The following is a 25,386-nucleotide window of genomic DNA, read 5'->3' on the forward strand; positions in this document are numbered from 1 at the left end:
TGACTTTATCAGGGGTTGGCCATACACGTAGGGCCTAGAGGGCAACCTAAAAATCATTATTATAAACCAAGAGGCTACAAATCACAGGAAGAGAGCAAATGTCAATGGTTGTCCTGGCTGCTGGGAAATGGGAAAGTAGATTTTAAAAGGGATTGTGGACTCCTGATTAGAACACACACTTCAGCATAAAAGCACTCACTCAGTTGCTATCATATGCCACTCATTTGACTTTCTCAAACTCCCAAGTTACCTCGGAAACTAAGAGTCCATGAAACTGGTAAGATTCCTTTATAAAATGAAATTGCTGTGATGGGAATGGGTGGGGCAAATACACTGAAGCAACAGAAGACATGCCCTGCAACAACTGCACACCTGCATTCAATTAGAAACTCTAAACCGGAAGCTATCATTAGATCATAATGACTTCAGCTGGGGAGATGACACCAGGATCGCAGGCATCCTCATCCAATGATACTGAACTGTGGCTCTTCTTAGTCACACTTTTTTGGGAGCAAACAATTTTTTGAGAAACAGCGTCAGGAGGGCCCATGACTCATTTCACCTAAGAATATTTTTTCAGAAACACTCAAATTCACTTCAGCTGATGGGTTGCCTTAGAAATCCATTTCAACTAAATACACTAAAATAAGAATTAGTTGAACTCTTAGGGAGGAAAAGATGTGAAGTTCTTTCCTGTTTTTACCTTGTCAATTTGATCAAATTTGTACCAACCATATAAACAAATAACTCAAACTCAGAATTCAATATTAAAGACTTGGGTGGCTTTTAAGGTGTCAGGTTAGGGTTAAAACTGTAAAGGCTGAGAGTAGAGAAAACTGGTCTGCAGCTTAGAAACACAGTGAGGACAGAGGGAGGACAGAAAAGCCATCAGCAAAGCAAGCCAGGCTCACTTTACTTCCCCAAATTGAAAAACTGTCAAGAATTTCACATCAACAGGCTGACATACACTGAAAGATATGAACAAAATAGTCGACTCCAGTTCCAAGGAAATTCATTTGAACTCCCCCATTCCAACAATCTCATTGAAGAACACATTCTCAAATGCTTAAATTATAATTACAATGAGTTGGAAGAAAAAGAGTTGAAGAAAAAATAATAGCTTAAAGAGAGAAAAGCACTCTGCAACTAATGGGAGAATCAGTACATATATTCTATATAGTTACCATCTTCCAGTACTTCCCAAAGCGCTATAGTCCATACACACATAGCTAGGACAAGAATCTCTATTCTATGGTAAAATTAATTTCATTCCTAAGTTCATACATTAAAGCTGCAAGTAATAGGATTGCTCCCCCCTTCTTATTCTCTCTAGCCCTTTCCACGAGCAACTCATCACATGAAAACTTCTCTAACAGGACTCATACCCCAACTGTAAACCATGCCCACTTAGATGATGAAGTTGCCTTTCATTCTAAACTTTTAATTACTTAGTCTATGACAAAACACATCCCAAACGCATCCAAACAGAGAAATATCCTGTCTAAAAGAAAAATTCCATCTCCCCAGCAGGAGGTCTTTCTTCCTGTTTGCAACCAGAAAAGAACAATGACTTTTTCACTTTCATACTTAACAAAACTCTCTCCAACTTTGATTTTAAGAGAATCAGCCCTCGTTTCTGATGCTGAATGAACATTCTTCTATTTCACCACCCTGGTGGGCCCAAAGCCCCCTCACCTTTCAGGCAGAACATGGTGCGGCAGTTCCATGAGGGGCCAGTGCTCCGGGCCGCGCAGGCAGCAGGGCTCACACAGCTGTCTCCAGCCCACCGCCCAGCCCTCACTGCCAAGAACGGGGCAGCCAGCCAGCACCGGGGATTACAGGAAGCCACTGCCCAATCCCCAGCTTTCTGGGCTGAGCTGCTGACACCTCCCTATCTTTCACGGGGAGTTTCACACCCTGGAATCGGCCAGGATCATCTGGGAAAGTGAGGGGAGCCGGGAGGTGGGCAGTGGCTGTTCGTGTGGTCCAGTGCTGGGCAGCGCGAGGGCCGGGTTTAGTTTGTCTTTATCTCTCAGCATTTTCCATTGAAGCAGATGGAGCACCTCACGTGATCGACAACACAAAAAAGAAATCCCTCGATTCGGTTTCACTGTTTGCTATTAATTATCACGACTATGCTTTGTCATCATTATTCTTTTGCTAGTCACACTCTTTCTCATGTGGAACAACTCATATACTACTACAGATCTGGCACTAAACGTTGCAATATGAAATTGTACACACAGCTGAGTCTACATAAATGGGCTCAAAACAGAGCCAGACAAATTGTAAAGTACTATGGAAGCACTGACTACTGTTGTTATTACTACTACTATAGATACCACTACTATTAACATGGGCTTCCCTGATGGCCCAGACAGTAAAGAATCTGCCTGCAATGCAGGCAACCTGGGTTCGATCCCTGGGTTGGAAAGGTCCCCTGAAGAATGAAATGGCAACCCACTCTAGTATTCTTGTCTGGGGAATCCCATGGGCAGAAGAGCCTGGGGGGCTACAGCTCTTGGGGTAGCAAAGAGTCAGACATGACTGAAGTGACTAACATACACACACACTATTAATATGCTTTTGTGTTAGGATAAAAAATGTGAAGGGTGTTACACTTCTATGGCATTGCCATTTTTCAGATGTGGAAATAAAGACACACACACAAGATTCATTCACAAGTATGTGAACTTCTAACTCTGTTGCAGTTATTAGTATATCACTAAGTATCTCATCCTCCACTAGAAAGCTAAAATTCACTCTGGCAAGTTCAAGGCTTACTTTACTGTACACTCTTTAACACAGATTTAAAAAGTGACAGATTGTTTTGAAGTTTTATTACAGATCTGAAGAGGCCCCAGGAGTACTCCTGCCTGAAAGCGCCCGATGAACAGGGAGTGTCCTCCAGTCCTTAGAGACTCTCTCCAGTCTCCTGGTCACAGGAAGTGACCATTGTTCACAAGCCCGCTGCTGTGTGCAGGTCTTCCTCTTGACTCTACAGGATACAGGAAGCTGACTCAGAACCAATCTATCTATCTGTCTGTGTCCTAGGGTGCTTGCTGCAGCCATGGCTACAGACTGTGGATGCTCTGAGTCTTCTGGCTTTCAACACTGGGCTCAGCATAGCCTAGTTGGGTTTTGCTCCTCATCTAGTATCACTAGCAAGGCCTGGTTAACAAGCTCCCTACCATAAGGAAGTCACTGTAGTAATACTAGTTGCTATGACCACTGAGAAACAGAAGTGGTCCCTAGCCAGAAGCTACTAGGAATGAAAAGCCTGCACGCAGAATGATAAACAGTGATACTCACTCTTAGAACAGAACTAGAAGGAACCTAGTAGCTCATCTGATGGGGAAGAACGGTTCAGAGATAAGGTGATTTGTCCAACTAAGTAGCAGCCACTTCAAGATCAAAGTCAAACCACCTGACTCAGCCTTGACCATCTCAACCACCTGACCCTCCCCCCAGAGTGTTGGAGTCATCCTTTATCCTTTCCTATCTTGAGTGGTCTTTCATGCCATGTATGAATTGCAAAGATATTCCTGAAAGTATTCTTGTGGGTTAGACTGAACTTTTTAAATTGCATACACAGAGAGAAACTCTACACCTTGAAGAGTTAAGGCTTCTGAACATAGGTTAGTACCCAGGGTTGGAATGACTGCATGCTTTTAACAGCATTCTAAGGATACTCACATTTAAACCTTTTAATACGGAGACAACCCGACAACGTAGAAAGAACAATGAATTGGAAACTAAAGAGAACATGACTGCAGCCACGTCTACAGCCTTATCTAGCTGGTTTGTATATTAGCTCATGACCCATAGAGGTGTCGGAGAAGGCAATGGCACCCCACTCCAGTTCTCTTGCCTGGAAAATCCCATGGACGGAGGAGCCTGATAGGCTGCAGTCCATGGGGTCGCTAAGAGTCGGACACGACTGAGCAACTTCACTTTCACTTTCACTTTTCACCTTCATGCATTGGAGAAGGAAATGGCAACCCACTCCAGTGTTCTTGCCTGGAGAATCCCAGGGATGGGGGAGCCTGGTGGGCTGCCGTCTATGGGGGTCGCACAGAGTCGGACACGACTGAAGTGACTTAGTAGCAGCAGCACAGAGGTGCAGACTGATGGTAGGGACTGAACTAACTCTAAGGTTCTATCCTAACCTACTTGATTTTTTGCTGTGACATATACAGAAATGGATATTAATATTAACATAAATGAGCATTTTGTTAAGTGCATTATGTCAAGAAAAAAGACAATCTTTGCTTTCTTATGATTTAATGTAAGAGGTAAGTGAGTAAATATAACAAATAACTATAATACAATAGGATAAATTATATAATAGACGAATATGCAAAATTAATAATGATCAATGATAGCTTCTTGCCTATTACCATTTAACCAAGTTACTCTTGCTATCCAGGTTAAATCATCTGTAATCTAATGGGTTAAACAGTGTCCTCTCCCCACCAGTTCCTACCTATCAGAACCTCAGGTTGTGACCTTGTTTGGAAATAGGGTCTTTGTACACATACTTGAGATAAGGATCAAGATGAGAGGACACTGGATTAGGGTGGTATTAAGTATAATAACAACAATATTAATAAGGATAATAAGAGACAGAAAAGAACACACAGAGACACAAAAAAGGCTATGTGAAAACAGGCAAGGATTAGTGTTATGAAGCCACCAGGCAATGAATGCTTAGAGCCATCGTAAGCTGGAAGAGGCAAGGAAGAATCCTCCCCCAGAGCCTTGGCAGGGAACATGGTCCTGCGTGTGTGCCTGCTCAGTCACGCAGTTGTGTCTGGCTCTTTGTGACCCCCTGGACCGTAGTCCACCAGGCAAGAGTACTGGAGTGGGCCCTATAGGCACCTGAACCACGACAGAATAAATTTCTGTTAAGCTACCCCATTTGTGGCCCTTTCGTACAAGAGCTCAAGGAAATGACTACATTTAGCAAGGTAGTGACTGTGGGAGAAGGGGTATAATTTTTTTTCTTTTTAAACTGACTTCAATTTATGATCACAAGGGCTTAAAACTTGTTTTTCCCAAATCACTGCATGTACTGTGGCTAAATTATTACTGCAAAAGTATACTACCAAAAAGAAAACCTTTCCATGATGTAACACTTCTAAAGAGCACAAACACCACCTTAGATTGGTGAAATGATAGACATCACTGTCTGAAAAGCTCACGGCATTAAACACAAGCAGTGGAAACAGAATAGGCCTTTATTAAAATTGAATAAGATTATCATTTTTAAAACGAAACCCCTTGTTTTCACCAAACAATTGTGAATATGTTTGAGAAATAAAGTATGAAAAGGCATGCTGTTCCAACTAGGAAAAATTAATAAGAACTATTCATTAAAATTATTATCTGGGGGTGGGAGTGGAGGGAGGAGAGAAAAAGGTGAGAGAGATTGAGGTACAAATTCTCGCTTACAAAAGAAATGAGTCACAGGCATGAAACATACAGTGTGGGGATATAGCTAACGATTATACCATATCTCTGTACAGTGACAGATAATAACTAGACTTACCAGGGCAATCATTTTGAAATGCACAGAAATATCAAATCATCTTGCTGTGTACCAGGAACTAACAGTGTTTTGGGTCAATTATATTTCAAAAACAAACAAACTCATAGAAAAAGTGATCAGATTTCTAGTTACCTGGGGTGAGAAGGAGGCAAAGTTGGATGAAGGTGGTCGAAAGGTACGGACTTCCAGTTATAAGATAAATAAGCACTAGGGATGTAATGTACAAATTGAGAGATATAGTTAACACTGCAGTATGAGATGCAAACTGGTGTATAAAGAAAGGATAAACAACAAGGTCCTACTACATAGCACAGAGAACTGTATTCAAATCCTATGATAAACTGTAATTGGAAAGAACTTGAAAAAGAATGTATATATATATACTGAGTCATTTTGCTGTACAGCAGTAATTAACACAATAGTGTAATTCAAATATATGCTGTGCTTAGTCGCTCAGTTGTGTCTGACCCTTTGTGACTCTTTGAACTGTTACCTGCCAGACTCCTTTGTCCATGGGATTTTCCAAGCAAGAATGCTGGAGTGGGTTGCCATTGTCTCCTCCAGGGGATCTTCCCAACCCAGGGATCGAATCCGCATCTCCTGTGTCTCCTGCACTGCAAGTGGATTCGTTACCTGCTGAGTCACTATATTTCAATAAAAAACAAATTTAAAAAAACTGCTGTATTTGAATATGAAAGTTATTGAGAGTAAATCCTAAGAGTTCTCATCACAAGAAAAAAAACATGTTTTTTTTTTTCTATTTCCTTAATATTCTATCTATGTGAGATGATTTTCATTCCAATCCCAAAGAAAGGCAATGCCAAAGAATGCTCACACTACCGCAGAATTGCACTCATTTCACACACTAACAAAGTAATGCTCAAAATTCTCCAAGCTGGGCTTCAACAGCACATGAACCAAGAACTTTCAGATGTTCAAGCTATATTTGGAAAAGGTAGAGGAACCAGAGATCAAATTGCCAACATCCACTGGATCATAGAAAAAGCAAGAGAATTCCAGAAAAACATCTACTTTTGCTTCGTTGAATACATTAAAGTCTTTGGCTGTGTAGATCGTAACAAACTGTGGAAAATTCTTCAAGAGATGGGAATACCGGACCAACTTACCTGCCTCTCAAGAAATCTGTATGCGGGTCAAGAAGCAACAGATCTAACAGTGTCAAGTTAGAACCAGACATGGAACAACAGACTAGTTCCAAAATGGGAAAGGAGTATGTCAAGGCTGTATATTGTGACCCTGCTTATTTAACTTATATGCAGACTACATTATGCGAAATGCTGGACTGGATGAAGCACAAGCTGGAACCAAAGTTGCCAGGTGAAACATCAATAACATCAGATATGCAGACAACACCACCCTTATGGCAGAAAGCAAAGAGGAACTAAAAAGCCTCTTGATGAGTATGAAAGAGGTGAGTAAAAAAGCTAGCTAAAACTCAACATTGAAAAAACGAAGATCATGGCCTCCGGTCCCATCACTTCATGGCAAACAGATGGGGAAACAATTGAAACAGTGACAGACTTTATTTTCTTGGGCTCCCAAATCACTGCAGACGGTGACTGCAGCCATGAAATTAAAAGATGCTTGGTCCTTGGAAGAAAAGCTATGACCAACCTAGACAGCATATCAAAAAGCAGCAACATTACTTTACCGACAAAGTTCCGTGTAGTCAAAGTTATGGTTTTTCCAGTAGTCATGTGAGCTGCTGCTGCTGCTAAGTCGCTTCAGTCGTGTCCGACTCTGTGCGACCCCCATAGACGGCAGCCCACCAGGCTCCCCCATCCCTGGGATTCTCCAGGCAAGAACACTGGAGTGGGTTGCCATTTCCTTCTCCAGTGCATGAAAATGAAAAGTGAAAGTGAAGTCGCTCAGTCATGTCTGACTCTTAGCGACCCCATGGACTGCAGCCTACCAGGCTCCTCCGTCCATGGGATTTTCCAGGCAAGAGTACTGGAGTGGGGTGCCATTGCCTTCTCTGAGTCATGTGAGAGTTGGGCCATAAAGAAGGCTAAGTGCCGAAGAATTGATGCTTTTGAATTGTGGTGTGGCAGAAGACTCTTGAGAGTCCCTTGGACTGCAAGGAGATCAAACCAGTCAATCCTAAAGGAAATCAGTCCTGAATATTCATTGAAAGGACTGACGCTGAAGCTCCAATACTTTGTCCACCTGATGCGAAGAGCTGACTCATTGGAAACGACCCTGATGCTGGGAAAGGCTGAGGGCAGGAGAAGGGGAAAACAGAGGATAAGATGGTTGGATGGCATCACCAACTCAATGGACATGAGTTTGAGCAAGCTCCAGGAAGATGGTGAACGACAGGGAAGCCTGGCATGCTGCAGTCCATGGGGTTGTGAAGAGTTGGACATGACTGAGCAACTGAACAATAAATGTTCATTGTACTCCAGTACTTTGGCCACCTCATGTGAAGAGTTGACTCATTGGAAAAGAGTCCGATGCTGGGAGGGATTGGGGGCAGGAGGAGAAGGGGATGACTGAGGATGAGATGGCTGGATGGCATCACTGACTCGATGGACGTGAGTCTGGGTGAACTCCGGGAGTTGGTGATGGACAGGGAGGCCTGGTGTGCTACGATTCATGGGGTCACAAAGAGTCGGACATGACTGAGCAACTGAACTGAACTGAACTGAAGCTTATTGTGCTAATCATTTCACAATGTATGTAAGGCAAACCATGATGCTGTACACCAGTGCTATATGTCAGTTATATATCAATAAAATTAGAAGAAAAAAATTATTATCTACTACCACTGATCATGAGTGCTGGAGAAGAGTCTTGAGAGTCCCTTGGACTGCAAGGAGACCAAACCATTCAATCCTAAAGGAAATCAACCCTGAATACTCATTGGAGGCACTGATGCTACAGCTGAAGCTCCAACACTCTGGCCACCTGATGCAATGAGCTGACTCGTTGGAAAAGCCCCTGATGCTGGGAAAGATTGAGGGCAGGAGGAGAAGGGGATGACAGAGGATAAGATGGTTGGATGGCATTACCAAGTCAATGGAGATAAATTTGAACAAACTCTGGGAAATGGAGAAGGACAGGGAAGCCTGGCGTGCTGCAGTCCATAGATTCTCGGAGAGTCAGACATGATTTAGCAACTGAACAGCAACTAATCATTGCTGCTGCTGCTAAGTCGCTTCAGTCGTGTCCGACTCTGTGCTAGTGAAATTCAAAACTTAATCCCTAGGAAGACTAAGTGAATGAAGCGGGCCAGGGATGATGCTTGTTTGAAGAATTTACAGTCCTCTGGACAGAACAAATGTCCTGCCTTTGCCAACCATGACTTTAGAGACCCAACTTCTTCACTCCCTTGTAGGATTACAACATTCTGCATCATGTTAAAGTTTAATATTATTGTCTCAGACAGAGGGAGTGGTAGCCACAAGTACAGCCAAAAATGTTTAGATACTCATGTCTTCCAAACCACTCCAGTGCTATTTCATTTGCCTGCTAAAAAAATCTTTGGTTTCAATAAAATAGTAAGGATGTGGGTAAATTAGGAATTAATTTGCATAATACATATAACGAGTGAGTCTAGATGGGGTCAAAATTGTACTTTGTTCCTGGCAAAATGGAAAACAAAATTATACAGGAAAAACAGGCAAACCATAGTTTAGTTGTTGTTGTTTTTTTTTAATGCATCCTGATTTTGACTTTTACTCAAAAAGCCAAAGATGGAAAAACCATTTTCCATACCCATTTGAGGATTTGTTTCACATCAACTAAAAAGGTACTCAATCAGGCAAGGTCTGTTTTCAGACCTGTATCTTTGGCAGCAATGGAGACGCAGACATACAGAACAGACTTGTGGACATTGTGGGGGTAGGAGAGGGTGGGAAAACCAGCATGGAAACACGTATATTACCAAACGCAGAATGGATGGCCAGTGGAGATTCACTGCGAGGTACAGGGAGCTCAAATCAGATGCCTTGTGGCAACCTAGAGGATGGGATGGGGTGGGAGGTGGGAGGGAGGTTGAAGAAGGAGGGGACATATGTATACCTGTGGCTGATTCATGCTGATGTATGGCAGAGACCAACACAATATTATAAAGCAATTATCCTCCAGTTAAAAATAAATTAATTATAATATATTTTATAAAAGTCAGAGGAGACCGAACACATATTCCCCATCACAGGTGCTCCTATTTCCACTACACTGCCAGAGACTGAAGATGTTGAAACCTTGTGAGACTGTTTGTATGAGAATGTCCACAGAAGAAGCCATGCTGGTGGCCAAAGCTGACTGACACCATCTGAACATCTTACCAAAGTATTAGTCATTCTCATCTCACCCACTGTGCTAGGATACTTCGGTTCTTACCAATATTCAGAATTTCTCAGAAGAAAGAGATTCAGTCTGGGTTTTTCTGCATATTTATCACTCCCACAGACCCAAAGAAAGAAGGAAAAAAAAAAAAAGATAACATAGTACCTTTAAACTGGCTAGTTTAAAGCTACTATTGGTGGCCCTTATGGTGAAGAACTTGCCTGCCAATGCAGGCGATGTAAGAGATGCGAGTTCAACCCTTGGGTCAGGAAGATCCCCTGGAGGAGGGCATGGCAACCCACTCCAGTATTCTTGCCTGGAGGATCCCATGGACAGAGAAGCCTGGCAGGCTACAGTCCAGAGGGTCGTATAGAGTTGCACACAACTGAAGTGACTCAGCATGCACTGGTCACAGTGCCCCAGTCTGGCCACCTCTGTAAGCAGCTTGCTCATCATTAGGAAAGTTGGCACACAGGACTTTGTTATGGACACTTCCTCCTCCTAACCTCATCTAACCTGGTATCCTGTTTGATTTTTGTGCACTCTGCAGCCAGGGCTGACCAACCTGATCCTAAGGACAACCTTTATCCTTTCCTGCAGTCACTTTTCTTTCAGGAGACCTTTGAATCCTGGGTCATTAAAGACAGCTAACTTTGTGCTGAACACAAACCAAACATGAAGCTCCAGGGTGTCCTGCAAATACTGCACTGGGGGCTCTTGAATGGTTTCTGGCTGTAGGTAGCCTCTTTAAGTCACTGTATTTCCTCCTGGAATCATGGAAAGTCTGCTTTAATTGGCCAGTTTAAAAGCAGTTTTTAGAGTTATTTCATTTTTTTTTTTTCCTTCAGAGCCAAATCTAGACTTCTTGACATCACAACCAAGAAGGAAGCCCTCATTTGTCTCTTTATCATGAAATTTGTCACATTCATGAAACCCTAGCTCTTCTAACACTCAATGATTTCTTTCTTTTTTTCTTCTTTTTTTAAGAACCCTTGGGCCCCTGCGGTTCTATGTCCCTAGGGAATGTAGGATAAGTGTCCACGTTGACCTGAGCTCTTACATCATCCTACAGCCTCTCCTGTTCCTCTTAGATGTGCAGAGATTCCTTGACTCCATTGCTGTCCACTGGGCTTCAGTCCACCCCACACAGGCGCACAGGATACTTCCTAGGCAATGACAGGAGGAAGGAGCCTTTAATGTGAAACCTCGCTCCATTCAATCCAGCCAGAAGAAGCTTCAAAAGGTTGTGCCAATGGCTAAGATATTTCTTCAAGTGACAATATTCCTTTATAACTTTATAGTAGTTTGTTTTTTTCTAAGTCAGACTTCCTAAACCACTGTCATACCTACAACATCTTTCCAAAAGAGCCCCAACTGCTCTATTCTCTCCCTGAGGGGAGAGGAAAACAAAACAAAACACATGTTTCTACTTATGTAAGAAACTCAAGATAAGAATAAACCCCAAATTCCTCATCCAGCAATAAATTTGGACTTGAACTCAATTCTCTTCTGCAAATTTTCTGGCCATTTCCCTTTAAGCCACCCTATCAGTAGGCTTTGTTCCATAATCCATATGGTCTCCTAGCTGCACCGTCCTAGATCAGACTGTCACTGTCTGGAATACAGCCCTACCTTCACAGCTTGTTTATTTTGTTTTTTTACTTCTATGAAGTCACCCTTGACCACTCTTCTCTCCCCAGCTTTACTTAGGTAGCTATGATAGTGTCACAATTCTGTCTGCCCATCTCAAATGAGTTACTTGTTAAAATAAGGACTTGCTCATGCACACCTACTTCCAACCCTTGAGAAGTACCTGAAACACAACAGATGATGAGTGCTTATAGCCTAAACCAGAATTACCATCACTCTACTATTTCATTCAAAAGCAAACAGAGGAAAGTGTGTAAAATCTGCATGAGCTATCTATCCAACAGCACAATGATTCCTGTGAAAAGCCATAAAAATATTTAACATATTCCTTAGAATTAGATCCTACTGCCCCACACACAATTGTACTAAAACTCATCATTAAATAAGTTATTAAATAGTTGAACATACGGTAGAATTTTTATAAATCATTTCTTTTAAGACTACTAGTCCAAAGAGGCTTCATTTTCAAACATAGATGCTATTCTCTTTCAAGGCAAGTTCGTCAGAACAAATTCAGAAGGCAGTTTTTCCTTCTCTCATTCAGCCTAAATTAAATATTTGAAGGATGATGGAAGTAGAAAAGGAAAAAAAAATTTTTCTGGAAGTATCCATACAAGAATGCTGAAGTCAGTGTGTCCAGCTGGAGGGAGTACACCAAAAGATGTCATAATAATGACCCCAGATCCCCTTTCTTGGTGCATTTACAATGGATGTAGTATAGAAGCAAAATAAAACCACTAGAATGTGAAATTTTATTCTCTTCAAGGTTTACCATTGTCAGGGCACCAAATATGTGTATATTTTGGAGCATCAAAATAACCTCACATCCTTTCATGCTGTGCATTTCATCAATGTGCTTGTGAAGGGACTGACTCCAAACATACACATTTCAATGGCAACCCTTCCCACAAAAATCCAACTAACCTAAAATAAAGAGGTCATTTGTATCATTTTCTTCTAAGCATCTGAGTAATGTGAGGAAGTTAAAACATTAGTCAACCTTCAACTATAGAAACAGGTGCAACACAAGATCTTCTATCCACAAAATCACGGTCCTAAATCATTCTAAAGAGAAGTCAGACTACAAATCAACAGAGTTCAAGATCACGTACCAGCCAACCAGGAGGAACACAAGTTCAGCCACAATTTACTTATTAATAAAACATAAGCCAGAAACCAGAGACAGTCACTGGACTATAATTACTTAATTACTTTTAATCATCAAGCAATATCATAAACATTAAAAGGTAGATACCAAGTTAAAATGCTCAGGCTCCTGAAAATTTCTGCATAGATAATTAAATAGTCTAACATTTAAGTTACTTAAGATTTATAAATTTAAAATATTTTGATTTATAAAATATTTAAAAAACTGAAAGCTCTGTATAAAGAGCTAGAGAATCTCCATTTAACAAGAGTAGTTTATCTCTGACGTCACCACATTCTGCAACTTCTGACCCACTTAGACCTTGCAGACGACACTTGAAGGAAAGAGCTAACCATTTCCCTTTCAACTGTCGAGTCTTCTGAGTAGCCAGGCAGTTGGAAAATTCAGGAATAGCAAGTTATTTCAGGACCCATAGGATTTACAACACTAATGGTTTGAGGAAACCGCAGCATTTAGGCTCCTTCAGTCTTTTTCTCTGTCCTTAGGAGTTTAAAAATAAGCAGGAAAATGGTTCTTCAAATTGGCAGACCAGTTTCAGGGTGGCTTCTTGCCACATTGCAGGATAATCACAGAGTTACACGACCCACAGTGGGTAGAGCATCCCACAGAAGCAGCTCTTTTCTGATTCTCCTCTTTGATCAAACAGATTTGAGCCTTTTCCATTTTTATTTTTGTTTTACCTCTTCCTCTCTCCCTTCCCGCCCATATTCTTTCTCTCTTCCTCTCTCCTCTCTCCTTTTCTCTTTTTCCCCTCTTCTTCACTTAACATCTAATAGAAGTCACCTACAATTCTCTTGATGGAAATAGTTGGCATTTACTTCATGCTTTATTTTTATTTAACACATCTCAGCAGATTCAGCTGTTAAGGATAATGAAAGTCTACAGTCCCTCAAGAGGAAAAACGTCTGTGTCAAAACCATAATACAAGGTTCACAGTTTTAAAATACACTTATTTCTCTTGAGGCAGGTGGGTTTCTGATGCTGTAAGTTATTCAACTATCTCTAGGGCCTTCAGCTCATACCAAGGAAAGGCTGCAGCCTGGGACCCTTGGGGTCTTCGGTTTGTTTGCAGGAAGGGGTTGTTTGTTTCTTTTCCTTCAATTCCTTGAAACATGAATGAATTTGCCTTTGTAAGCAGAAGCAAAGTGACCCAGAAGAGCCTGTTTCCAGGGTGAATGCTGTTCCTCTTTTGCCTTTGCCATCATCAGTAAGCTGCTTGTCTTCGACACATCTATTTAGAAAACTTTCATTGTGACACAGAGTGGGCGAAAGACTTCCAAAACCTGCTCTCTAAGGTCAGCAAAGGAATCTGTCACTAGACCATCACAGGTAAGTCAGGAATGCCAAAATTAAAGAAACGAATAGAAAGGAACACAGTTGCGATAGTATTTAAAAGAGGAGAAAATAACACAAGGGCACAACCTAACTGGGCTTGTGCCCTTGGGCTCTTGGCTGTGAGGTCTTAAAGCAAGCAGCTCACCTCCCTGGATCCCTGCTTCTCGTCTGTCACACCAGGTTATCCTGGAGATTCCTTCCAGCCCTAACAAATTACCTTTGTTTTTTTAAGGTAACTCTTAGATCTCTTCACAACTCCAATTTAGGAACTATATTCAAATATTTACTAAAATGCTCTCAAATGGCACTGAGAAAAAACTCGTGGTCGGTCATTCCTTCAGTAAGCTCTCTCTCAAAGAGTTGCTAAAGCTGCTTTCTCTAGGTATAACCACAACAGTAAGAATTCTTTGAAATTTCACTTCATCAAAAATGAAAGACATCTTTACAATTGTCATCTCTGAGACTTTACAAACACAAAACAAAGTAACTATGCTGGATATCAAAAGTTTTTGATATCACAAGTGAGCATCTTTCATCAATTCTCTTATATTTGGAGAAAGAGAGGATAGCAATCCCTACCGAAACTGCTACTTTTCTGTAGGCCTCATTTCTTGAGTCACAGAAAAAAAGTTTTCTTCTACATCTCTATTTTCAATTTTTCAAACTGCACCCAAACATCTTTGCAACTCTCCTATGTATAAATCAAAACATTCACTGAACAACTACTGTAAGCCTAGGATGCAAAATGAAGATTATTCAACACAGACTATTAAAAGGTCATATTAGTTCCAAGGATTGGGAGATTAGTGGTTTATTAAGAAAGTTATAGAAAAGGCAGAGAGACAAATCAGCTTTTTCAGTCACACTTTATATAATTCTCATTTGTGTTCAGGAGGATCAAACATCATTTTAAGCGGCCAAAAAGGTTTAGTAGAGTAGAACCAACTTCAGATAATAAAAATATGTCTTATCATCACCATCTTTTAACTTTTTTATAAGCAGATGATGTGAAGAAAAATACGAAACTAAAGATATGGAGAGGTCATTCCAACCACATGAAAAACAATACACACACACACACACATGTATTTGGTGTCCATCTATTAGTCGGAGAAAAGAGTGGCAAGTGAGAGCTCAATATGTAATTAGAGAAAGTGGTTAAAGATGAAACCAAAGCTTAAAAGTGATGTTGCTTGTTTTAAGTGAAACAATACAGTAATCCTACTTGGAAACTCAGAGTGATTTTATAGATGTGTTTAAAATTTAACATTTACAATAAGAACTGGGATGCCCAAATATAGTTACAATTCCATAACATTAACACAAACATGTGCTTTATTTAACTGTAGTAAAAAGAAAAGCCAACAGAAAAAGATAAATGTGGGAAAAACATATTTACATATTACAGAACATTCCACTTATCAAGAGACCATTTTTCTGAAAAACTCAACCATTCAAAATGTGGTCGAGACCCAAGAAGTCAAGATAGTCTCTGACCAGACAGCAATACTCACAGGATCGTGGTTTAGGATCTTATTATAATTCTTCAGTCACTAATACTCACAGGATCATGGCTTAGGATCTTATAATCCTTCAGTCACTACTGCTGTAATAAACTAGATTGCCCAGACCTTCCACAGAAGGTAACATATTAGAAACCCCATAGCAGAGACTGGTGGGTACAAGAGGCAAGCAAGACTACAAGAGTGGAAAGGAAAGCTCACAGCTTTACAGCAAAAGTGGAACAAGAAAGCGGCAGACCAGAGACCCACCTTAAGCCCAAGCAAGGATCCCTGCAAACCTCAATAACCACCAGGGTGACACCAGATTCTTAAAGGGTCAATGACACTGACACCAAGGCATCAAAACAAGCTTCAAATGTCCTCTGAGGGTTGAGTAGAAACACTACACGGAATCATGCAGAGAGGGAGGGACTAAGTCATGAGAAGTGAATTTCAATCCAACTATACCACTATTATCTGTAAGGCTTCAGGCGAGCCCCTTAATCTCTCAGGACAGCTTTCAGGGGGAGATGTCCCCATCCTACCATCTCACAGGACTATCAGAACAATGAAATGAGACCAGACGTGAGTGGGCACTGGGTAAACCGTGACCTGCAAACAGACTCTATTTGCGGAGCAAACTTCAGAAAGATGTTCGTTAATTTTTTATTTGTTTTAGAATTCTGAACAACGAATGGAACAAGCTTCTGTTACAGAGAAATAAAAATGAAAGGCATTTTCCTCTAACATTTTATGTAAGCTAACATGCAGTCCATATGAACACAATTTAGAAAGGATCTCTAACCAACTGTCAGGGTTTTACAGTAACTTTATGTTTCAAAGAAAATGCAGCTTCTTATCCAGTTCAGACACAGAATCTCTGACACATACAGGCTACAGTCCAACAATTTGAAAGTAAAGTGAAATGGACTGAACTTCTTAACTAATTTTCCTCTATGGGGGATGGATGGACAGCAGGCCAGGAAGCATAATGCCAGAGAAATCTCCAGATCAGGGCAGAAATTCATCAGACGTTGCTATTCATGAGTTTTCCCTTGGGCCGGTGAGCAGGTGCAAGGAAGCCATGGAGTGCATTAGCAGGCTGTGCACGGCTGTGCTCAGGCAGGGAGCAAGGTCCATGCTGGAAATCACTCGGTCCTGCCTGCAAGTTTTCAAGCACAGCATGGCTCTGGGCTGGGGGCGCAGAGGGAAACCTAGGAGAGGGCTTACTCTGTTCTCAGACCCAGTGGTGTTCTGATAGGCACAACTCATCTGTACTGCATCTCAGGATGCTTCTGGTCAGTGAGGCCTCCTACAACAGGGACATGAGGATGGACTATCCACAGAAACTGCATTGCCATTTGTGAGGGAGCAACCTGGTACACGGCATAATACAGCCCTACTACCCGGAGTCTACTGAAAGCATGATTTCGCCAGAAGTCTGTGACTTCATAGGGAATGATAAAGCCAGTTCAGCAGGTCGGGACTGACATTTTCTGTCTAATAGAATAGACTAGAATAAAACAGAAAAGAGAGAGAATCACGTGTACCCATACTATAAGGGTAAGTAGTTTCGCAAAGCTTTCCTTACATTTTCTATAGATGTATATGTGTGTTTATATGTACATGAACATATGTGTGTATACACATCTGTTGTGTAGATTAGGAACAAATGTAAAGTGTATTTGTTGCTTTGGACACAGCCAAAACTTTTCAAAGTCACTGACAAACAACTATAATTAAACTTCTCAGGCACTGAAAAACTCAAAATGTTCACATCGTAGATTTACTGTAGAAGATTATTTTTCCCATTCCAAAAAAAAATTTGTTGGCGAGAAACCTTGCTCAACTTTCTCAGAAACCAGATGAAAACTTACAATTGTGTTTTTGTTCAGGCCTTTATTAGTTGGAACCTAAACATAACCTTTAAGATTTCTAAACGCAGTTACCTAACTTCCCTGGTTACAATGACATGAGCACACAGAGCCACTGCACAAACTAACACAAACCCCAGCGTGTGGGAAATAACCAAGGTCTGATGATCCAAAACGAGGAAAGGAAACTCAAGTCGCTCAGTCGTGTCCAACTGTTTATGATCCCATGGACCGTAGCCCACCAGGCTCCTCTGTCCATGGGATTTTCCAGGCAAGAGAACTGGAGTGGGTTGCCATTTCCTTCTCCAGGGGAGATGATCCAAAAGAATGCTGAAGGAGTGCAACCCCAATCTCACCAGCTTCCTAAAGCACACAAGAACATCCCAAACGCAACAAGCAAGCTCAAAAAAGTCTGTACATATCAAACAGAACTGGGATCCTTAGAACAGAACCACATTCATACTTAAGGGCAAAGAACTGGACGTGGAAGGGTAGCAAGGAAATAAAAAAGGACTTAAACGATCTTTTTATAGTTGGAATACAGTATGTTGATTAACTCTGCAATAAAGTTACTTTAAGGTGAAAAATCAAAGTTTTTTTTTTTCCAGGAAGTCAAAGGACTCTATGTACTTTCCATGGGTGAAAAAAAAAATTATGTAAATAAATAACCACCAGTCAAGATGACCACAGCAACCAAGCCAAGAACCAGCCCCAACCACCCACCAAGGTCAATTCACAAATTGCCTTTTGTATTCTTTGTAAAAGAACCTCCAACCACTCAAGACTGAAGCGGTACACACCTGTGTCCAGATAGGAATTCTGGTTTATCTCAAAATGTAATCCAGAAACACCAGATACCCAGCTTCTACTTTAACTGAGGCATTTCCAGTTACAAAGTGAAAGAGAACCTTCAGGAACACAGGCAAAGGAACTGTAACAACAATAAAACATATTTATTCTCACGTTCTCTTTTTAAAGTTTACTGAAAAGCAAAAACAAAAATCAAGTGATGTAGTTTATGAAATCTCAACTGCTTGTGGCTTTCACTTATAAATGGGTTTTCCTTAGAGCAAGGTAAGCATTTATTAAACCCAAATCTAACAGTTTACTTGTACACTGAAATTTTAGCCAGTAAACAGATTAGCCTTTACTTTTACCCCACACTTTTCAACCATGTACAAAAGGTTTATTAAGCTATGTCTTAAAAACAAACATATCTTAACTATTATAAACAATCAGTCCTGCGAGGAGCACATTCAGAAACATGTCTGAGTCCCACTAGACTGCCACCATTACTTTACAGATTTAGGAGATGGAGTCAGAAAAGTGTTGGCAAAAAGAAGGCGGAATAGAGAGGTATGGAGACCTATCATCTCTTCTCTCCTTGTATCTCATCCCTCCTCCTTACCCACCCATCTATTGCCATCTCCTTCGGTTATCTTCCTTTCAATACTGCCCTCAACAGAACTTTTTTGGAAAATAGGAGGACATGAAAATGGCAGGGCAGAGGCACTCCTCATTCCACCAGTCTCCATGAGTGCCTGCTCTAGGGAAGGTCATGGGTCAGGTCACTCTAGGTCACTCGAAAGCCAAGCCACCTTCACTCCTATGAGAGACTTCCTCCTCCTCATGGTTTTTTCAAGGTTGATTTATACCAAGTCTACAAGGCCATAGAAGCTCTCAAAACACAAGGATCCACAACCGATGCCCAGATCCAAGGAATCAGTCTAAGTAAAGGACAGTGCAAAGGGAGGGAATTAACTGAGGAGCCCGGCCAACAAATCCCTCTGCTCCAGGGAGATGGTCTCAGACAGCTGCTCAGCCAGGCAAGCACTCACCATGCATTATACACGCTTACATAGCCAAAATGTGATGTGCCCAGCACAGTGATGGGTTCTAGCAAGAACTTAGTAAACAACTGTTGACTTAATGTCTTTGGTGACTAGTCAGTCATCAGCCATAAATGGCAGCAAACACCCCGAGATGCTGCATTGGAGAGTCAGAGAAGAGGTGCTGCTACACGACACACAGGTGTAAAAGGTGACTTTTCTTCCCTCAGGATTTCAGAGTTCAGCAGGGTACTACCGCTGTTAGGACCATGTGACAAGAGATGTCAGCAGAAGTCACGCCAGATGGACTCATGGCTTACACGACCGTAGGTTTGGTAGAACAAATGTACTTGCAAACGGTAAGTGCCAAGTCTGTCATCAAGGGACGGGAGAGAAGAATACTTAGATCATGTGCGCCTTTCTATTGGCTGGTAAGTAGTGACAGACACTTGGAATAAAAAGTTACTCACAGCAGTCAATACTTAAGGCTCAGTTTTGATGAAAAGATCAATTTCCTATAGGTGGCTTTGTGTGGGGCTGCCGGCACTCAGCAACCCCAGAGCAGCTGCACCCAAGTTCAGACTCTAGTATCCTCAGACTATAGCCCCATCCTCCACATTGCAGAGCATCACAGGAAGGGAATACAGCTGCGGAGGGCAGCATCCTTCTCTGGGAATCCAGCTTTATGGTGGGACCAGCGCTCCTCAGCCTTCACAGTGCTCCCCAGGATGGCATGGGAAATGCGGAGACTGTTCAAGTGCCAAGCATGCAAAGATGTGGCAACTTTAAATAGGGTCCCTGGTGATTTTTTCAGGAAAGACCTGAAGAAAGCAAGAGAAGGTGAGAATAAGGTGTACAGCTGGGAGTCTAGGAGGAGGGCAAGGTCAAGTTGCACGGCCTGTCCTAACAGCAGCAAGGAGTCTGGTGTGACGTGGAGGAGAGTTGAGGGGAAGCACAGGTGATGAGGTTGGGGAAGCGAGGGGGTCAGAGAGCCCACCCCCGTAGGGCCTCCGAGAACACTGTAAAGACGCTAGTTATTCAACTGTCTGAGAAAGGTTTTAAGCAGTGAAGTCACAAAGTTTGACTTCCGTTTGATGTTTTACAGGGTTGCTGAGACCGCTGTCTTAAGACTGCCTGGCTTGGGGTGAGGGTGGGGGTGGGGAGGAGAACAACAGTGAAAGAAGGAAGACCGGTTAAGAGACGGCAATAGCCCCATCTGCCTCTCCCTACCAGACATGGCATCATCCAACCCACACCTCAGCCCTGTTCCCTAAGTCAGCGTTACTCATGGTCAAAACAGCCAGGGTCAAACGCTTGTACGAAGTGTCTCATACAGGCATGGTGTGCGTGGAGTAACAGGACACAGCCGACTGCCACCAAAATTATGTTCCCACAAACTGCACCCTCTCTCTCGCCTCACTCGGAAAAGTCCGGAGTCGGGAGCACGTTAAGATTACATTCAGCAGTATAATCGACAAAGCAAGCACACAGTGCCACCTAAGACCCACCACACTTCACGCAAATCCAGAGTACTGTTTGGCATGTGGGCCGGGGTAAACAGCACCATTAAGAGTGTCCCAGGTGAGTTATGCTCACCCCATCAGCATCCCTTTTCTGGGTACTTAGCCTTGAGGATAAAAAAGATAAGGAAGACCTGGTCCCTGCCCTAAAGGAATTCACAGTCTAGCTCAAGACACAGGCGAGTAAACAAATAAGTACAACCCAGCGTCTGATAAATGCAATCACAGAGGTATGTAGAAGGCCCAGAAATAACACAGAGAAGGGAGTAATGTGCTCTGCCCTCCAGGGATCAGGGAAGCCTTCACAGAGTTTTAAAGCAAGTTCAGAAGGTTAAGCAGGCTAGTTACAGGCAGAGGAGGAGACTGGAGCATCCAGACTGACTCAGGGACTGGGAGATGAAAGTTCTGGAGTTGTGAAAGAGCTATGGCTCTGTCTGCTACCTGTGCAGTTAAAAGGGAGAGCAGACAGGAAGGCATAAGATAGAGGAGGGTCTCATGCCATTGTAAGGACTTCATTCCACGCACAGTAGGGGCCACAGACGAGTGACTGAGTTAGACAGCAGTTCCCCTTTATCCACAGGGGATATGTTCTAAGATGCCCCCAAGGGCAGTTCAGTCACTCAGTCGTGTCCAATTCTTTGCAACCCCATAGACTGCAGCATGCCAGGCCTCCCTGTCCATCACCAACTCTCAGAGCTTACTCAAACTCATGTCCATCAAGTCAGTGATGCCATCCAACCATCTCATCCTCTGTCGGCCCGTTCTCCTTCCACCTTCAATCTTTCCCAGCATCAGGGTCTTTTCAAATGAATCAGTTCTTCACATCAGGTGGCCAAAGTATTGGAGTTTCAGCTTCAACATCAGTCCTTCCAATGAACACTCAGGACTGATTTCCTTTAGGATGGACTGCTTGGATCTCCTTGCAGTCCAAGGGACTCTCAAGAGTCTTCTCCCACACCACAGTTCAAAAGCATCAATTTTTCGGCGCTCAACTCTCACACCCATACATGACTTGGGAAAAACCATAGCTTTGACTAGATGGACTTTTGTTAGCAAAGTAACGTCTCTGCTTTTTAATATGTTGTCTAGGTTGGTCATAGCTTTTCTTTCAAGGAGCAAGCATCTTTTAATTTCATGGCTGCAGTCACCATCTACAGTGATTTTGGAGCCCCCCAAAAGTAAAGTCTCTCACTGTTTCCATTGTTTCCCCATCAATTTGCCATGAAGTGATGGGACCAGATACCATGATCTTAGTTCTTTGAATATTGAGTTTTAAGACAACATTTTCACTCTCCTCTTTCACTTTCATCAGGAGGCTCTTTAGTTCTTCACTTTCTGCCATAAGAGTGGTTTCATCTGCATATCTGAGGTTATTGTTGTTTCTCCCGGCAATCCTGATTCCAGCTTGTGCTTCATCCAGCCTGGTATTCCGCATGATGTACTCATCATATAAGTTGCCTTGACGTACTCCTTTCCCGATTTGGAACCAGTCTGTTGTTCCATGTCCAGTTCTAACTGTTGCTTCCTGACCTGCATACAGATTTCTCAGGAGGCAGGTCAGGTGGTCTGGTATTCCCATCTCTTTAAGAATTTTCCATAGTTTGTTGACTTGCCTGTGAGTGTGCAGGAGTCTCCGGCAGAGGCGTGGGTCAGCGGTGGCATGCTGCAAGGTCCAGGGCACTCAGTGCAGCAGTGCCTGCATGGGACCTTTTGGAGGAAGTCGCCATTATCTTCATTACCTCCACCATAGTTTCGCCTCAGGTCAAACAACAGGGAGGGACCACAGCCCAGCCCAACAACAGAAAATCCAATTAAAGATTTATTGAACATGGTCCCGCCCATCAGAACAAGACTCAGTTTCCCCCTCAGTCAGTCTAACCCTTAGTCTAACCCTCAGGAAGCTTCCACAAGCCTCTTATCCTTATCCATCAGAATGAAAACCACAATCACAGAAAACTAATCAAACTGATTACATGGACCACAGCCTAGTCTAACTCAATGAAACTATGAGCCATGCCGTGTAGGGCCATTCAAGACAGATGGGTCATGGTGGAAGAGTTCTGACAAAACGGGGTCCACTGGAGAAGGGAATGGCAAACCACTTCAGTATTCTTGCCTTGAGAACCCCATGAACAGTACAAAAAGGCTAGGGTATGAAAACAGTATGAAAAACCCCATGAAAACAGTATGAAAAGATAGGACACTGAAAGATGAACTCCCCAGGTCAGTAGGTGCCCAATATGGTACTGGAGAAGAGTGGAGAAATGACTCCAGAAAGCAAAAATAACACCCAGTTGTGGGTGTGACTGATACTGTAAAGAACAATATTGCATAGGAACCTGGAAAGTTAGGTTCACGAATCAGGGCAAATTGGAAGTGGTCAGATAGGAGATGGCAAGAGTGAGCATCAATATTTTAGGAATCAGTGAACTAAAATGGACTGGAATGGATGAATTTAACTCAGATGACCATTATATCTGCTACTGTGGGCAAGAGTCACTTAGAAGAAATGGAGTAGCCATCATAGTCAACAAAAGAGTGCTAAATGAAGTACTTCGATGCAATCTCAAAAACAACAGAATGATCTCTGTTTCCAAGGCAAACCATTCAATATCACAGTAATCCAAGTCTGTAGCCCAGTAAGAAGCTGGAGTTGAACAGTTCTATGAAGACCTACAAGACCTTCTAGCACTAACACCCAAAAAAAGATATTCTTTTCATTATAGGGGACTGGAATGCAAAAGTTGAAAGTCAAGAGATACCCAGAATAATAGGCAAATTTGGCCTTGGAGAGAAGCGAAAAGGAAAGATATACCCATTTGAATGCAGAGTTCCAAAGAATAGCAAGGAGAGAAAATAAAGCCTTCCTCGGTGATCAATGCAAAGAAATAGAAGAAAACAATAGAATGGGAAAGACTAGAGATCTCTTCAAGAAAATTAGAGATACCAAGGGAACATTTCATGCAAAAAGGAGCACAATTAAGGACAGAAATGGTATGGACCTAACAGAAGCAGAAGATATTAAGAAGAGGTGGCAAGAATACATAGAACTCTACAAAAAAGATCTTCATGGCCCAGGTAATCACAAAGGTGTGAGCACTCACCTAGAGCCAGATATCCTGGAATGTGAAGTCAAGTGGACCTTAGAAAGCATCACTACGAACAAAGCTAGTGGAAGTGATGGAATTCCAGCTGAGTTATTTCAAATCCTGAAAGATGATGCTGTGAAAGTGCTGCACTCAATATGCCAGCAAATTTGGAAAACTCAGCAGGAGCCACAGGACTGGAAAAGGTCAGTTTTCATTCCAATCCCAAAGAAAGGCAATGCCAAAGAATGCTCAAACTACCGCACAATTGCACTCATCTCACACGCTAGCAAAGTAATGCTCAAAATTCTCCAAGCCAAGCTTCAACAGTAGGTGAACCGTGAACTTCCAGATGTTCAGATGGGTTTAGAAAAGGCAGAGGAAAAAAAAAAAGAAAAGGCAGAGGAACCAGAGATCAAATTGCCAACCTCCGTTGGATCATCAGAAAAAAAAACCCCCTAGGGGTACCTGAAACCAAGGATAGTCCTGCATCCTATGTACACTACATTTCTTCCTGCATACACCTATAATAAAGTTTAATTTATAAATTAGGCACAGTAAGAGAGTAACAGAAATTACTAGTAATAAAATACTATAATAGAGGTTTAAGAATGTATCTCTCTTTCAAAATATCTTATTATTCAAATTTAATGCTTTTTTTCATCTTAACTAAGCACTTATGACACACTGTGGCTATAACTTGCAATTTGAGGCGCAACAGCAAAACTAACACGAATTTATTTTTCCTTCTTCACAATTTCACAGATAGAAGATTCCTTCTTACCATAGATTTTGGCAACATCAGTCAGTATAGGATTTTTTTCCCTGTCCTTTAGTCGAGAAGTTCACCTTTTCAGTTAAATAAGGCACTTCATGGCTTCTCTTTGGCTTATCTGAATTGTGAACATCATGACTCTTGCGCTTTGGGGCTATTATTAAGTGAAATGAGGGTGACTGGAACACAAGCACCGCGATACCATGACAGTCAATCTGATAACCGAGACGAGATGGCCACTAAGTGACTAACGGGTGGGATACTCTGAACAAAGGGGTTACTCACATCCCGGGCAGCACAGAGCAGGATGGCAAGAGAATTCATCATGCTATTCAGAACAGTGTACAATTTAAAAGTTATAATTTCTGGAATTTTCCATTTAATATTTTCAGATTACAGTTGACACAGGTAACTGAATCCGTAAAAATTGAAACCAAGGATAAAGGGGGACTATTTATGGGGCTTCCTAGGTGGCTCAGTGGCAAAGAATCCACCTGCTGATGCAGGAGACACAAGTTCAATCCCTGGGTCAGGAAGATCTCCTGAAGGAGGAAATGGCAACCCACTCCAGTATTCTTGCCTGGGAAATCTCAAGGACAGAGGAGCCTAGTAGACTATAGTTCATAGGGTTGCAAAGAGTCGGACATGACTGAGTGACTGAGCATACACAGATATATGGTATTTGTATTTTAAGAAGATCACTCCAATTATAGTGTAGACTCAAGAATATTAACAGCTCAAAGACAACAAGAGTGAAGATAACAAAAGGAGAAGACCTTTCAGAA

At 42.0% G+C, this 25,386-nt stretch overlaps 1 protein-coding gene across 6 annotated transcripts in view; it reads right to left on the reverse strand.

Moving 5' to 3' along the window:
- The window catches only part of NHSL1 (NHS like 1), a 231,511-nt gene that overhangs the window by 113,479 nt on the left and 92,646 nt on the right, over positions 1-25,386 (reverse strand). For 2 of the 6 annotated variants that reach the window (XM_086318063.1, XM_086318061.1), the window contains exon 1: positions 1,696-1,996. The exons of the other annotated variants lie outside the window; for them this stretch is intronic. In XM_086318063.1, the coding sequence (XP_086174189.1) occupies positions 1,696-1,711 (16 nt within the window). In that variant the 5' untranslated portion in view covers positions 1,712-1,996. Of the gene's footprint in view, positions 1-1,695; positions 1,997-25,386 lie in introns of those variants that run through there. 6 annotated transcript variants of the gene reach the window in all.

This window comes from Bos grunniens, chromosome 9, assembly GCF_055505025.1.
Source record: "Bos grunniens cultivar Pamir isolate PY7600 chromosome 9, Bosgru_T2T1.0, whole genome shotgun sequence".
Lineage (NCBI taxonomy): Eukaryota > Metazoa > Chordata > Mammalia > Artiodactyla > Bovidae > Bos > Bos grunniens.